Below are 17,138 nucleotides of genomic sequence, written 5' to 3' on the forward strand. Positions count from 1 at the left end.
TATGTTATATTACCAATGAGAAATAGATATGTCAGGCTCAGTGACGTATGGAAAAATAAGTAGTTACACTGTAGTTGTTAGACTTTGTGATCCTGACAGATGTCACTGTGATGGACTACTCAGTGACCTCTTCATTATATGCAGTTGATTTTTATTCTTTACTTCGCAAAGCAGGTACGAGCAGTCAGAAAAAGGCAGCCCTCAGGACCAGCAAGGAAACGGGGTCTTTTTTCAGCAGAAGAACAGCTGCTCAAGGGTGTTTCTAGGATAAGATCTGTATACAGTTGAGCTTGGTTGAAAAACAGGCATTCAGATCAGGGTGTCATCTGCTATCACCTTGCGACTGATGAAAGGAAGCAAATGGCAAGAATCTATAACAGAATAATGGATCGAGTGGTCAATGCTGAAGCGGTGAAGTTTGGAGTGTGCTACTGTGAAATTAATGGCTGATTAGAAAGTGGCATGTGCACTACACATGAGAATATGTTCAGAAGAGATTTAGAGGCTAACAGGCAAAATCATATTTCTGTGATCAGTGGGGAATTATTTTTTTTCAGAGCATGAATGAATGAAAGAAAATATATGTGCCCCTATCAAAATGGTAATCATAATCTTAGTAATGAAATGTCCTTTTTGTTTCTTGTAAAGGAAAAAAAATGAGCACATTATCTGTTTGCAGTGTGGAGTTATGTCATTTTTCAGAGCCTGTGTGGATATGTGTATTTCGGTGGACTCTGAATTTGCTCAAGATTTTAGATAGCTAGATATATAGAAATACATACGTATTGTTCATCTCATATCTTGTCTCAGACTTTAATGTACACCCTGTGCTATTGCCTTTTGGTTTTTGTGGGTATGGTTACACTAGGGAAAATGGCGTCCTTTACAACCTGACAGCTGAGAGAGCCTAGGATTTACGTTTATGAGCTAAACTGAGGTAAAACTACAACTTTGCCCTGACTGCAATAAGATTTTACAATCTGTTAGTGATCATTGTAAGAGTACATCTTTTCTCCCAGTTTAGATAAGATTTGTAGCTTTATTTGTGTCTTTCAGATTTCCTAGGATTATTTATCTTCTTCAGTGATAACACAAACTGTGATGATACCTAATTTTGGCCCTTATTTATTTCATACACGTTCACTTTCACTATACTGATATTTTGGTAAAATCTGTTATTTTGTTCCAAATATTTCAAACCAGACTATAATTTAATGAGCCAAAAAAAAAAAAAAAAAAAAGAATAAATGGTGATGCATTCTCTTTTCTAGGCTTCCCAGTGCAACCTGTCTACTCTGTCTTGTTTAGGCTCCTTAGTACAAAATTTTCAAAAGCAGCAAAATGGTTTAGGAGCCTAAATCCCATTTTCAAGAATGACTTAGACACTTTGACTCACAATGAGACTTAGGTTCCTGTGAGACTTCAGGTCCAAAGGTCCGAGTTTTTAAGGATATTTAGGCATGTTGCAATGCCCTAAGTCCCATTTTCAAAATTGACATTGGCACTTAGGAGTCTCCTTGAAAGTCAGTGGGACTTAGGTTCCTAAGTACTGAAGTCACTTTTGAAAATGAGATCAACATTTAGGATCTTGTGTCATTGTGAGTCAAAAGTACTTCAAGAATTAGGAGCCTAAGTCCCATTGACTATCAAAGAGTCTCTTAAGTGTCAAGTTTGTTTTGCAGTGCTGGAGCCATGTTGTTTCCAGTATAGTAGAGATTATCTCACCCACCTTCTCTCTCTCCTAAGTGTCAAGGTCACTTTTGAAAATGGGACCTTGTCATCTATATCAATTAGACCTGGTAATGCTGAGTTGAACAACACCAAAATACCTTTAAAAATCTGGCCCTTAGGTGCCTATGTCTCTTTGAAAATAGGACTTTGATTCTGCACTTTTGAAAATTTTACACATAGGCTCTTTGAGTCAGGGACAGTCTTTATTTTGTGTCTTGTACAGCTTGAACACATAGTCAATATATTTCTCAGGTCTGCTGTGTTGGCTAACATGTAAAATACAGTAAGTGAACTTCACATACGCCAGCAATAAGAACTGTGAAAACTGTAGTGACCTAGAATTACAACCAATTGGTTTTCTCTGGTGTGATGCTATTATATGTGTACTGTATTAGCTAGATATCAGCTAGGGGAGCATGCAATAATTTACGGTTCTGCCATTTTCTTGAATTAGCTGTTTATTTTTTCTGTGAGAATTCAGAAAATATTTAGCAACAAAGACCTCAGTAACTTTAGGTTTATGAAGGTATCATGCTTGGTTAAATTTGGAACATTTAGTTGTGCCCAGTAAACGCTTTATGGCTGGATTAATGAGTAACCTCCACTTTAATTAGTCAATTGCTGGTCTCCCACAGCGTTATTTTCTTTTCCCCCTATAAAAACTCTTCCCATCTTTACTTGGTCACTTACAGCCTCAAAATGCCAGTAGCCCTAGGCGAGGTGCTTTTATTCATGATTGGGATAGTTTGTCTTAGAGAAGGAAACTCCGTGCCACTGAGTCTACAAAAAGGTAGGATCAAAATTTAATCACTTTCTAAAGGCAAAAGCCCAGCTTCTCAGATTTTTACACCATCTAGCTCCATAGAAGTAAAGGAGTTACACTAATTTATACCAGTTGAGAATCTGACCTAGGTCATGTCCGTCCACAGCAGAGGTTTTCAAACTGTTGGGTGTGCCCCCCTAAAGGGACACAGAGGGACAGTAGGGTGACGAGCGGCAACGCCAGGTGGCTTGGGCTTCAGCTCAGGCTTCAGCCCGGCGTGGCAGGGCTCGGAGAGGGAACGCCACCTCCACCCTGTGACTAATCTCTTTTTGTGTGGTTGAGGGGGGAACGCAACCAAAAATTGTAACTCAAAGTGGGGGGCTCAGCTCAAAAAGTTTGAAAACCGCTGGTCTACAGTATGAGGTTTAATCCACTCCTTTTGTTGTGTAACTGCATGTCTATGAGTGGACACGTGAGAATAAACGTTTTTTTTTTTTTTCAATTTAGCTTAATTCTTCCTTTAACAAGCTGAACTAAATCAAAATAAGACCTTCACAGGTTTGCACCAAAATAACAAAAGCTGTGGATTAAAACCGATGTCGTTATTTTGATGCCAATTGTATGTTACCAACCCAAAGTCTTTACTTCAGTTGAAATGAAATGACTTGGACTAGCTCCTCTTTTAAATTGTCTTGTATTTTAAAATCCCAGAGTGTAGTCCATTTGGACCAATTTTGAAAAAAAAAATCCTGAATATTCCTAATTATTTCATTTATGTAGATTATTTGTTTCACTTTTTATATGGGTGTCAAGACACAAGCCACTGTTGGAAATGTCTCTCCAGCCACACCGGGTAGAAATATAATGACTAATCTGGATTGTTTTCACAACTGTGTCCAATTTAATCACACTTCATGATTTTTTAATTGCTGTTTGGTTTAGGAATATGGCAATCATTATTAGAAGTGTTAACAGTCATGTTGTGGATTTCCATCAGTCTCTTATTGTATAATGCAAAAATATGCCTGGGTCTGATTTCAATTACAGTCTGAGAATCCAGAGAAACTCCAATGCAGTAAATCCATCTGAGATCAGAATCAGGCCAATTGTATTTTTTTGTGATCTCAACTTCACTTGTGCAAAAGGGTAAATTAAATTTCAGGCTTGACTCACTGAGGCAGCAATATAATTGTTGTTTTGTAAAATGTGTGTGTGTGTGTGTGTGTGTGTGTGTAGACAAAATATTCTGATAGCAATGGGATTAAGATTTATTGGTGGTGGAGTGCCAAAGCTTGTAGCAAACCATCCAGTTCTGGCAGATGCTTGCAAAGCTGAACTAGTGAAAAGGGAAATTTTGGAGTTACATTGCTCAAATCCAGCAAATTACCCATAGTTCCACTGTTGTTGTTGTTTTATTTTAATGTTTTCATGCACATTGAAGTCAAAAGTGTCCCTGGAGCATTTTATTACAAACACGGCCAGCTACTCTTGGTATCCTAAATAATGGCACATCTTATTACTGTAGCATTCTGCCACACAAGTGTTTGCATTGCAGAAATAGGTGAGAAAACCCTATATACATGGTCTGTTAAGTGCTCTGGAGACTTTTTTGACTTCACTGAAGATTTTCACACAGTTTCAAATAGAAAAGCAAAAATGGGAATTATGGGTAATATGCTGGGTTTGGAAAATGCTTCAAAACAATGCCCTTTTCATTAATACAGATTGCAAGTAATTACTGAAGTTGGAAGGATTGCATTTAGCTTTGCTATAAACTCAGTATTATTGCTGTAAATGTTTTTCTGTACCACACATTTAAAAAATATAAATATATCTCTGCCTCAGAGAGCCGAGCTGAGTAGCACTGGTATTGACTTCAGTGGGAGCAGAGTTAGTTAGGCCAGTGCTGAATGCTTTTGAAAAGTCCACCCATCAATTGTTGATTATCAAAGCCTATGTAGTGGGTAGGTCAACCCCATTTGTCCGAAATATTTTGAAGGATGTGAAAAAGTTTGGCTAAATGCATGGTCCAATAATTGAGGGGTGTTAGTGGAACAGTGATTCATTCCCAAAATTTATATAAAAGGGGATTTCAGTTTAAAGGGGGTTTAAGTGTTCCTAAATATATTTTTCCTTGTTTGCCTCCTAATATTTGTTCATGGTAGAAAAAAAGTCATATTAGTAAAAATAAAACATGAGAACACCCAACTGGAGAGCACCTGAAGTATGTAAACAGTTGTTCTTGGCTGGACTAAAACAGATTCTCTACATTAGTGATTGCCTTCAGATCTCAGAACATATAGCAGTGGGGTGAGTCACTGGTCTGTTGCATGAAGTACTTAGAGGTAGAGCTGGTTTTACATGAGGGGGCACACACCCGTCAGGGATGCACTAGGTTTACATGGTCCTGCTTCAGCACAGGGGTGGCTGAACTAGATGACTTCTCGGGGTCCCTTCCAGCCCCACATTTCTATGATTCTGTAAGCGATGACACCAATTGCAGGTTAAACCAATTCTGTCAGACTTTTGCTCCACTGCTTCCCTCCATTAATTAGCTAATAAAGTGCACTTTGCTGGTGGCAAATACAAGAATGCAAGACAAATACTGAGACCCTAGTCCTGCGGCCTGAGCTGCACTCCTGCATTTCAGCAGAGTCCCACTGAAGTCAATAAGGCTCTGGACAGGTGAAGTAGTCCACCAGTGTGAAACTGATTGCAGGATCAGGCTTGAAGATGGGTTCACTTTGTCTCACGGGGTGTAGAAATGAGTCCCCATCTTCCTTCTACCCCATAAAATGTTTATAATCTGAAAAACAGGGAGTGCAGCTATTGGAGGAAAAGATGGGGAAGCCTAAAAATGGCTTCATAGTGTAAAAAAAAAAATACAGATCCGCCCTCCCCTCCCAAAGTGAAGGAAGCTGATGACACTACTCAGAAACACAGAGCAGAGCAAACAGACATCTCACAATATCAGTGTCCCATGACACATTAGAACATATCAAAACTGTTCCCTGGATGTGTGAGTGCTTCAACGCAGGGCTGGAGAAATGCAGCACTGGAGCAGCTTTTATCACCTTGAAGGCTGAAGTTTCTTTCTGACTGTGCAGGTACAAAAAACTAGGACATTAGGTCTGGTCTACACTAGGACATTAGGGGGAAAATCCACACTCCTAAGCGATGCAGTTAAACCGATCTAACTCCTGGTGTAGAGAGCACTAGGTCAACAGGAGAATTCTCCCATAAACCTAGGTACCACTTCTAGGAGAGGTGGGTTACCTACACCGACAGGAGAGGCTCTCCTGTCGGCATAGGTAGCGACTTCACTGAAGCGCTACAGTGGTGCAGCTGCAGTATTTTAGATCCAGAATAAAAAGGCAATGAGGAAACACAGAATTATTCCTGATCCTATAGAGACCAAGCACATTAATGAGTGTTCAGTGAGAGTTGACTGTATGAGAGGACTACAGGATTGGGCCCTTATATGTCTCCTACTTGATTCTACCTCTGAATGTCTGCATGCTTGTTGGTGTTGAAATCTTTGATGCTAGAGAGTCAAGAACAGAATGATGCACACAAGCTCATTTTCTTTCTTTCTTTTCTTTTGTTTGATTTGGTATTGGTACTGTTCAGATTCTAGGTGTGGACAGAAGCCACATGAAATGAAGCCATGGAATAATTTCAACCACCTCACTCGCATTGTTGGTGGGAACCAGGTGAAACAAGGCTCGCATCCGTGGCAGGTTAGCACAAGGGAATGCGGTTTTATCCAGTGCCACTTTGGGAACAAAGGCCCAACTTTTCATAGATGTAACAAAAGCAGCAAGGCAGGGCTACTTTGTGCTCATTGGCACATCTGTTGCTCTATTGTTGAGTTCCATGCTGCTGCTTTTAGCAAGAGCAGTGAAGCAGACAGAAGGCAGGAATAATTTCCACTCTCTCCAAGTTCCTAGAAACTTTTGTTATGTTTATTATTGGATCTTAAAGGGAGTCTGTAGCTGGTCTGTTATAAATAGGGATGGGTGAATTTGTTTGGAAAGTAAAAGAACCATCACATACCACCGGAGAACGTAGTGACTGGGAAGAGGGTGGTGCCTTGTACTGTTTGGTGGTCTGAGACCGCAAACTCATTTCACACAGGACACCAAACAGCTGTGAAGGCTTCTGGCAACCTGTCTGAATTAGGATCAGTAATATATAGTCTAAACAACCCAGTCCCCTGCTGAATATGTCAGTCTTTTACCTCTGTGAAATATATATAATTTGTACTCCTGTCACAAAATTGTTTGGAGATAAAACTAGACACCCTACTGGGGTTCAATGGGAGTTCTAAGAGCTGAGGACACCAAACCCCACCCAAATGCCAAGAAGTATTGTTGAATTTTCTTAAGCAGTGTTAACTGTAATATGCTGAAGGCTTTGAGAATGCTCTCTCTCAGATGTACAGATTTTTACATGAAAGGCATTCTTTATGATGCAGGTTTCCTTGAAACGATGGCAAAGGCATTTCTGTGGAGGCACCATTGTTTCTGCTCAATGGGTGGTCACGGCAGCTCACTGTGTTTTAGACAGGTATGGATGAGAAATTTCACTACAGGGCTGCAAGTGAAGAAAAGCATTGCTAGTAAAAGAGCTTGCGCTATGGCATTTGTTTGTGGAAATTGTTTACAGACCCCAATAACCTTTCCATCTGAAAAATACTGGTTGCAAATTGAATTTTTATTGGGCGGGTGGGGTGTGTGAGTGTGGGGAAAAGACCTCAGAAAAGTTCACAAGCAATTTAAAAGAGGAAAATAGACCCAAAGAGTAGTAAGGAGCAGCTATGTTGTTCAGGGGTGGGAATGTACATCCAGTAATACCAATGGAGTGTAATACTTCTGTAAAGGTTACTTAGAAGCAGCAAGACACTAAGGGCTCAATCCTGCCTCATTGCATGCCACAAACTTCCAGTGAAATAACCGGGAATTTTGAAATGCAGGATCAGGCTCTTCAAAAGAAACAGATCTTAACAAAAACTGGAATCTTGCTGGATGAAAGATGTCCAATAAAATCCAGGGTGCTAATGGAAGAGAGCTAGAGACTCAGTGGGTGGCACTCTTACCTCTGAGTACAAACCAGGTCCCATTATAGCACCAGGGAGTGCACTGCTGCTGGAGAGTCTCTTTGCAATTAGCAATGATTGATACCCTTGACCTAGCCTCCCATGGTATGACACATCCTGGGGGAGCCTAGGGTTATGAGGCGTCTCGCTACAACCTGCCCTTAGCATGAGGAAGCCTTGTTGTAGGTCAGTTCCCCATTTCCATGGGCAACACCAGCACTTTCTCCTCTTTAAGCCTTGCAGGCTCCATTGTCACTCTATAGATTAGCGACTGGCACACTCCAACCCTTGAGCCCACCAAGCATCTCTCTGGAGTGTCTAGCTCTGGTCCACTGACTGCATACTTGCAATAGTCACAGATTCGCTGCTTCCAAAGAAGCAGCATACTCCAGCTTGCCAGTTCCTCCTCAGATCACCACTCCACCTAACACACAGCGCTTAGATATGTGTATTGTGAAATCAAGAATGAGGTTATTTAACAAAGCACTTCGGGTAGTACCAAAGAGAAGTATTGGAAACAAATGGTTATATAAAATAACACACATTCTAGAGCCTACATATAATTATGTCTTGTAGAGTATTGAGCACCCAAAATCCTTGCAGCACTTTACAGCCCAGCTTGGCTGTGGCCTTCTCTGAGACAAGCATGCTGTCAGCTTGTCTCCTAGGTGACAGACCTAGTATGTTCCTTTGCACTCCAAGATATACCAGAACAACCCTTAGTCTTTTATTCATAAGTAGGGAATTCCACTGCTCTTTGTTTCCTCTTGTTGATTTTTGCAGTCTTAGGGTATGTCTATACTGCCCTCGTTACAGCGTGGCCGTGGCAGCGCTGTGACATGGGCAGTGTAGTCACGCTTTATTGCTGGGTCAGAGCTCTCCTGGCGATAAAAATAACCACCCCGAGCAAGGGGTGGTAGCTTTATTGCCGGGAGCCATGCTCCCGGTGATAAAGCGCTGTCTATACTGGCGCTTTTCAGCGCTAAAACTTTTGTCGCTCAGGGGGGTGTTTTTTCACAGCCTTACTTAGCTCTTAGCTGAGAATGCAAATAGGCATACATTGTGAGGCATACAATATACACTACCCAAATGGCCAAACAGGGAGATAAATGTCTGTTACCTCAGAAATGTTCCTTTCAGGCAGGAAGTATGTCACCTCCTGGTGACCTGCCTCCAAGACCTTAAGAACATAATTTTCAGTATAAATACATAACTCCTTGATTATCTATCCATACATGTCACAATGATGATTATGAGCTACTGGCTCTCGGTAGAGACCTTACATACTACCTTTCGGTGAACTATTATGAATCTATCCAAATCAAGGGATCCCTGTAAAAATGTATATGCTCCCTGTGTCCTCTGCCAGTTAGCATCAAGGGGCCCCTGGGTCACACCTGGTAATTAAAGATCCCACAGCAGGGAGCGGAGCTGAGGGGAGAGGTAGGAGCTGAATTAGCCTCAGTTTCTGTCCCTTGGCTTGAGCCCTATGAAGTAGCACTTTCATTAAGAAATCAGAAAGCTAAGGATGCTTATCAATGTATAACAGTTAGTTTTAAAAATTTAGGAATGACTCGTATTATTGAGCAGATTCATCAAAGGGATGGGGGTTCAGTTTTGAACGTTAATAAGAAAATGCCTTGTCTGGTTACTACCTGTAAATAATTTTAACAAATTAGGCTGGGATTTTCAGAGGCATCTAAGGGAGTTAGGTGCTAACTTTCCACAGAATTGGCACCTAACTCCTTTAGGCACCTTTGTACATCCCAGCATAAGGAGATGAAAACTGAATTTCTCTATAGAAAACCAGCACTTCCTAACTACTGAAGTATGCAGTAGTTTTGTGTAATAACTGTACTGCATTGCTAATTTCAGTGAGATCTAGGATGGAATCCACTTCTATGCAGAGAGCCAGCACTGGGATGATATACCACTTAATGGCATTTATGTCCTCACAATAGAGTCCAAATGGGACTTAAATAGTGTGTAGGCAGTGCTTTCCTCTGCACAGTGGTGAATTTCACCCTTACTGTTAGGACACAGCACTGGGAATATTGTGATCTGGGTTCTAGTCCCGATTCTGCCACTGACTCACTGGATGATCTTGGGGAAGTCACAGGTTAATTTCTCTGTGCCTTAGTTTTCCCATCTGAAAAAAAATCATGATCTAATGTTGAGAGCACTGGGCTAGGAATAAGGAAGTTCCTGGGTCTGCCACTGACTTGCTGTTTTGCTTGAGCAAGTCACTACTGTGTGCCTCAGTTTCCCCATCTTTGCTTACTTCACATGGGTGTTGTGAGGATAATCTATTAATGTTTGTAAAGTGCTTTAAGATCTGTGAATGGGAAGTGCTACATAATGGCAGTCCTTATCAAAGTTGTATGTTATAAAGACTGAGGGGATGTCGACATTGCAATTGGAGGTGTGACTGCAGCATGTGTAGACATAGCTGGATTAAAGTTAGCTCAGGTATTTTCAATACCAACAGCAGTCAATCTGCAACAGCACGGTCCTCAGCCTGGGCTGTACAAGCCCACTCAGGATGCTGGGTATTTACTCAGACAGCTAGCCCATGCTGAAGTCCATGCTTTACTGCTACCTAAAGTAAAGCTAGCTTGGAAGTGTGCACATGCTGCAATCACACCTGATTGCAGTACAGACATACCTAAGAATGCCTGTATTTTTCATTGTCATATTTTTCTACTTTTACTCTTTAAACGTTTACTTTCTACCCTACAGACACTTACGCGATTACCTGAACATCACTGCCGGAGAACATGATTTAAGTCTCGTGGATGAAGGAGAGCAGACACTACCAGTTAAAGCCATCATTAAACACCCAAATTTCAACCCCAAAAGACCAATGAATTATGATATTGCCCTTGTGAAGCTGGATGGTGCTTTCAACTTTAGTAAGGCCACAATTCTATACAATAGTTTGCAATTATAAGTATCAAGCTCACAGACCTCCCTGTTAAACATTCTTGTTAAAGCATAACTCCTAAGAAGAAATAGTTTATGCATAATTTTAAATGCATTTCTTCACAGAAACAATAATTATACCATAATATATGCAGCATAATGGAGACAGAGAAAAAAAGAACACATCAATGTGCATGGCCTTTGTGTTTTGGAGAAAGAGTAATTAAAGGTCTGGAGGCAAGTCAGAAAAATAACTCAGTTGAATAGACTTATTAACATGGAGCAGAACCTTGAAGAATAGGGTATTACTCATTGGGAGTACAGGTGTTAGAATTTGGCCCTAAGTATTTAACTGAAATGCTTGTGTTGAAAAGAAATTATGTTTGTGTGTCCACAGAGTGGCACTCCCAGTGTGTTCCAGCAGGGCCAGATTAAGGCAATTCAGGACTCTACAAATTGTTCCAGCACCACTGTCTATAGAGGGGGTGCTGAAACTGTAAACCCTGTATATAATGGAAACCATGTCAAGCCGGGGGTGCGGTAGCACCCCTAATTCCAGCATCTATGGCCCTAGACATAACATGGGCCATTTCTATGGCCCTGCTACCATGTCATCACCCCACTAACCACTTTCAGTAGAGGTGATTGGCGTTCCCCTCTCCTTCCCATAGAGGCAGAGGAAGGACATGGAGTTCTTTGTAACCCCAGTAGTGACAGCCTGGACCCACCTCCATTTGGGAGTAGGAAACAGAGGCAGGGACAGCAACTTGCATTCATTCTTTCAGTACTTACTCCAGCAGTCAGGGTTGGCGAGCTGGGCCCACTGCACTCTCTCATCTTACACAGGGATGTCTCCTGGAGTAGTGTTGACAGTGCCCTCTGGAGCAGTGTGTCTTGGTTTTAACACCACATTGAAATGCATGAGCCAGTTCTCTCTCTGATCTATTGTTTCAGGTTCTCTGTAGACTCAGGCACGCGCAGGGTTGGCTCCAGGCACCAGCTTGTCAAGCAAGTGCTTGGGGCAGCCGCTCCGGAGAGGGGCGACATGTGCAGGTATTCGGTGGCAATTCGGCGGACGGTCCCTCACTCCGCCTGGGAGCGAAGGATCTCCCGCCGAATTGCCGCCGCAGATCGCGATCGCGGCTTTTTTTTTTTTTTTTTTTTGGCTGCTTGGGACGGCCAAAACCCTGGAGCTGGCTCTGGGCATGCATTACTGTGTTGTTTACACTTGGTTCACATTTGCATGGTTTCCTTTGAAACCATGAGGACCAGATTATTTTTTTAATAGGAAAATTTAGATTATTATAGATGGATATTTGAGGATCTGAGGGCCTGGGTCTATAATACCTATGATTTAATCTGGTCTAACAAATGGCAACACAATGAACCAATGAATTCTCAAGTTAAAAGAATACATTCATCCAATAAAGCACCAGGAAAGAAGATAACCTCCTCAGAGCTGCTTTGAAAAACAGGCATTGGTTATCATACTCTGAGGGCATGAATGAATTTCCAGCAGCCTGTAACAGGTGTCTTTTTCAGATTAACCTTCTGATAGATTTCACAATAAACTACAGTGCTGTTTTATTTAAAGGATTAGTTGAGAAGTAAAACAAAGTTTATGTTCTTAAGCTCTTCTTTCAAATGTTTAATAAGAAATTCCATATATATTCATGGTAGGTTCATCAGTTTTGCCAGCCTGCCTTCCTGATGTGGGTGAAAAGTTTGATCCAGGAGATGTTTGTACCACTTGTGGTTGGGGCCGTCTAAAAGAGAGTAAGCCACTGAAGTAACGTTTTAATTTTCTTAGTATTGCTTAAAAGCTCCTTTATTTTCTTTTCTATTTAGATGTTTAGCGGTTTGTGCAGCCCATCAGATCTACAGACCAGACAAATGGTGTAAAGTGTGTGTGTGAGAGAGAGAGAGAGAGTTCCTTTAACTGGGATTCTAATGCAAAGCCTTGTACATTTTTCTGACTCTTCAGTTTTGTAACATATTAGGTTGGGTCAGCTTGTATCTGAAAGTCAGAACACAGCCAATTTAGGCATCTAGGCCACAAGTGGGCCAGGAAGAAAACAGCAGCTATGAATCAGAATTGGAACCTCAAAACAGGGCTTAAGTGGTACAATGGCTTTATGTGGCCCCTCTACACTGTGCACAAGAGTAAATTTCACCCTGAATGTATTACAGAAATCTGTAGTTTGCCAAAGGAGGTTATGGAAGCAGGTGGTATAAACTCGAGTCCTACTACATATCCAAGTAGTTTATTTTGAACATTTGGACTTTTCTTTTAGTTCAACTGTCTGAGGGTGGAATAGTTTTGCTCTTTCTGTAAAGGTGGACTGAGTTTCTTTCTATATGTATCAATAAGGGTTTTATAACAAACTCAAAATACATCTGTGGTATATATGAAAATCTTGACATCAGGAGTTGTATTTCATAGTTACAAAAATGATCCAATTTCATAGGGTGAAAAAGTCTGGGGGAGGTTTTGCATGAAAACAGGACTTTTTTGGGGGAAAACAAGCTAATTTTTGTTTTAAGTGGTCTCTCTTTAATGAAAACATGTTTTCTAAGGCTCCTATCCTGCAATGGCCTCTGCATGGGCAGATCCCAGTGCCTGCACAGATGTCACTACTGGATAGGGGCCTACATTTTCAAATCAAGACAGTTGAAATTTTATGCAGCCAAAGATCCATATTTGAATAGAAATATATACACCCACATAAAACTTCACACATTCATATACACAATGGCTGGTTCTCAAAATACAACGTTTAGAAGATGAAACTTCACCAAAAAAACAAACAAAAACTATCATTATCCACTGAACTTTCAGTTCACCTTTCAGTATGTCTAGCAAACTAGTTTCCTTATTTTTTTCTTTAATCTTCTTTTTTAGATGGAATCCTCCCTCAGGTCTTGCATGAAGTAGACTTGCCAATCATAGGCCACAAGGAATGTTCTAGAGCTTTGTCAACCTTACGGAATCCGATCCGAGGAGACACTTTAATGTGTGCTGGATTTCCAGATGGAGGAAAGGATGCATGCCAGGTTGGTGGAACAGATAGCCTTGCAGACCATGCTGTAACTCACATTTGTGTGTGTCTGTGTTTGAGTGAATAGACATACTCTATAATACGATAGGCGGTGTAATCCATTTGATATTTTTAACTCTTCAAGGATGGCCAGTATAATCCACTTATGACTTCACTCCATTTTATTCTCACATCCCTTGTGGTATGGGTTCCTCGAAATTACTTAGGGCTTGGAGAACCTTTCAGGTTAGCCTTTTGGAACATGTCCCAGTGCAATAACACTTCACTTCATAAGCATTAACTAATGAAGCCTCATAATACTCCAGGGAGGTAAGTAACAAAGTGGTGCTCTGACTATCAAGAAGAAAAAACTGAGATGTGGAAGTTAAATGACACAGAGGGGAGTCAGTGTCAGAACCAGAACCTAGAATTCAAGAGTTCCTCGCTTCAGTCCTGTGCTAAGGCCATAACTCAACCCACTCTGGCACTAAAAATGTGGACATGCATCGTGGAGGCAGGGAACATGTTTGTCTATCTGTTTTTTCCTCCCTCCCACAATGATCCTGACTAAATACAGCAAGCCCAGCTGTGGAGGCACAGTCTTATTTCCTTGGTTGTCTTAAAGGGACATGCCCTAAAATAGAAGGGGGATTACTCCTGTACAAAATACAGCTGGATTTTTTTCTGGAATCATCCAGTGGGAGTTCATACTTGCTTAGTCACATACATGCTTTATATTAAGATGGGTTACCTTTATTATAGGGTGATTCTGGAGGCCCTCTTTTGTGTAGGCGTAAGCATGGTGCCTGGACTCTAGCTGGGGTGACCTCCTGGGGTATGGGATGTGCTCGGAGCTGGAATGATAACATGAGGAAAAAGTATGATCAGAGAGGATCGCCTGGGGTTTTCACAGATCTCCGTAAGGTGCTCTCCTGGATTCAAGAAAACGTCAATACTGGTAATAAAACTTCCACAAATACTTTAATAATATGTAGGAGTAATGACTTCCTGGTGTGTGCTTCATGGCTCCAAATTTTTCTTTTCTTTTTTAAGCTTTGCTTCATAGCAAATAACTATTATGGATTTCATTGTGTCTAGCTGGACAGCACTCTGATTGCTGATCGAATAGAAAGGTCATTGTTTAGAACTGTTGCAAATGGTGACTATTATATTATCATTTTATTTTATCTTTGACTTGGACAACCATTGAGTTTCAAGGATTGAATTCAGTTAGTGTGTTAAAATGGAACTTTCATTCATTTACATTTTCATTCATTTACAGCAGAATATTGGTGATCTCTTGGGCCCAAACCTGCACTTCTTGAAGTCAATGGGAGCTTTTCCTGAGTGAGCTGTGCTGGGTCAGGCGTTGTAACTGTATGGAGACGTCCATACTCGCATGAGTTCTCCACCTCTCTCACATGTTCCCTCGCTGTGCACACAGGATGAAATTCACTCTTTTGCAGAGGGTCAGCATGAAGATTATTCACCACTTCTAAATTAATGGGGATGATGACTTAAATGGTGCATAGGCTTTTTGCTGTCACTCTACACAAGGGTGAATTTTACTCAAAGAGCAGTTATAAGTTGAGCTAATATTTTCTTCAAATTTGGGCTATTTTCTTTAAATGGGATCAAGGATTGTGGGAGTATGAGTGGAGACAAATATGCAATAGCTGAGATTCACATGTACTGGCTGGAAAATGTTTTTTTCCACAAAATATTTAAACAAATTAAAAAAAAAAGTTTAGTGAAAATGTCACTGGAAAGTTTCAACTTCTGGTTGAAAAACTGAAATATAAAAAACTGAAATCAAATAAAAAAACAAACATTTTGTTTTCAGGGTTTTGGTTTCCAATGAAAAATTGAAATGTCTTGAGGAAAGCACCTGCTTTCCATGCAGATTTTCATTTAATTGAAATTCCAATTTTCCATCAAGAAAAGGTTTGAGTGGAAAACTTTTTATCAGCCCTATTCATATACTATTTTTCTTTATTACTTATTTTGGTTATTCTGCTTAAATTATTTGGAAATAACCTAGCTCAGCATAAAAAGGGGTGCTTTAGAAGCAGCCCATAAAATATCATAAATTCCATTTGCACCCACCTTACGGCCCCTTCACAATGTCAGATCAGTACAAGGGTCTTATAGTACAACTGAGTATCCGGCCCAGAATGTCATTTTTATGACACTACCAGCCAGATTCTGCCCCCCAAGGTTCTGCTAAGCAGTACCTTACTCCACAAGTAATCATATTCAACTTAATGGGACTACTCAGAATAGGATGCTACTCTACTTAATTAAGGACTTGTCTGCATATGAGTTATTCTGGAATAGGTATTCCAGAATAATTTAGTGTGTGGACACACTTTCTTATTCCAGAATGAGTGCCTTTTTCTGAACTAGCTTAATCCACTTGAAAATAGATTAAACTAAATGGATAAAAAGTGCTGTTATTCCAGAATAAGTGTGTCCACATATGGAGTTATTCTGGAATACCTATTTTAAAATTCAGCCCCCCATCTTATTCCAGAATTACTTTCATGTGCAGACAAGCCCAGGTGGCAGAGTCTGGCCCAGAGTTAGCAATTTCTGATTGAAAAAAGAAGGCTGATTAAAATTCACTGTAGTTTTTACAAACTTATTCATTCCGATAAAGGCAAAGTGTACAGAAGATTTGTCATGACTCTGAATGTGCTTCTCTAAAATCCCTTTTTTTCCTCCCCCAAATTAGATTTGAAAATGAAAAGTTCTGTAGGTGAGTTCTTTAAACTTCTACACAAATGATATAAAAATTCTATAATTGTTACATTAGCTATGGTGGGGGAAAATACGTATTTATGGTATGATCTTGTAAACAATTAAACTATGCTTCAGCAAAGCATTTGAGCATGTGTTTAAAGTTTAAGTTCATGCTTATGTCTCTACTCAGGAAAGCACCTAAGAGTGTGCTTAAATATGGTTGACCTCAGAAAGGTTGATGGGATTCGGAAAAAAAATCCTTTAGAGCACCTAATATAAGAAAATAAATGTTTTCATTCATTTTTATTTGCATTCCTTGTAAACAGATATTTTTTTACAGTGCAAATATGTAATCACAAATAATATAAAATGAAGACTGTACACTTTGTATTCTGTGTTGTAGTTGAAATCATCCAAAATATTTAAATACATTTAAATTGGTATTCTATTATTGTTTAACAGTGCAATTAAAACTGCAATTAATTGTGACTATTTTTTAAATCTTGCAATTAATTGCCATTATTTTTTAATTGTTTGACAATCCTTATAATAAAAATGTTGCACTAATGCTCTTATAGTACAAATATAAAGGGATTTAGATTGTTGTTTTTTTTCTGGGCCTCACTGTGCATCAAAGCTTTGCTGTCTGTTCACATACCTGTGAATAAAGGGGTAAGCAGGAGGGAGACACAATACAAATCTAATCTTGTGACAAAAATGTATCTGAGAAATTTTAAAACTGTAATCTCGTAATCCTCCTTCCATGCTAGATGAGTTTTTGGGAGTAGCAGATGACTGTATGTCAAACCTGATTTTCTGTTTCATTTCAAACCCCCACAATGCA

The 17,138-nt window shown here is 40.1% G+C and overlaps 1 protein-coding gene across 2 annotated transcripts in view; it reads left to right on the forward strand.

Moving 5' to 3' along the window:
• Positions 1-2,430: 2,430 nt before the first annotated feature.
• OVCH2 (ovochymase 2) overlaps positions 2,431-17,138 on the forward strand; it is a 28,150-nt gene continuing 13,442 nt past the window's right edge. For both annotated transcript variants that reach the window (XM_054025794.1, XM_054025795.1), the window contains exons 1-8: positions 2,431-2,521; positions 6,125-6,234; positions 6,972-7,063; positions 10,332-10,504; positions 12,195-12,290; positions 13,417-13,568; positions 14,315-14,510; positions 16,287-16,310. In XM_054025794.1, coding sequence (XP_053881769.1) covers positions 2,431-2,521; positions 6,125-6,234; positions 6,972-7,063; positions 10,332-10,504; positions 12,195-12,290; positions 13,417-13,568; positions 14,315-14,510; positions 16,287-16,310 — 934 coding nt within the window. The remainder of the gene's footprint in view (positions 2,522-6,124; positions 6,235-6,971; positions 7,064-10,331; positions 10,505-12,194; positions 12,291-13,416; positions 13,569-14,314; positions 14,511-16,286; positions 16,311-17,138) is intronic.

This window comes from Malaclemys terrapin, chromosome 4 (assembly GCF_027887155.1).
Source record: "Malaclemys terrapin pileata isolate rMalTer1 chromosome 4, rMalTer1.hap1, whole genome shotgun sequence".
NCBI lineage: Eukaryota > Metazoa > Chordata > Testudines > Emydidae > Malaclemys > Malaclemys terrapin.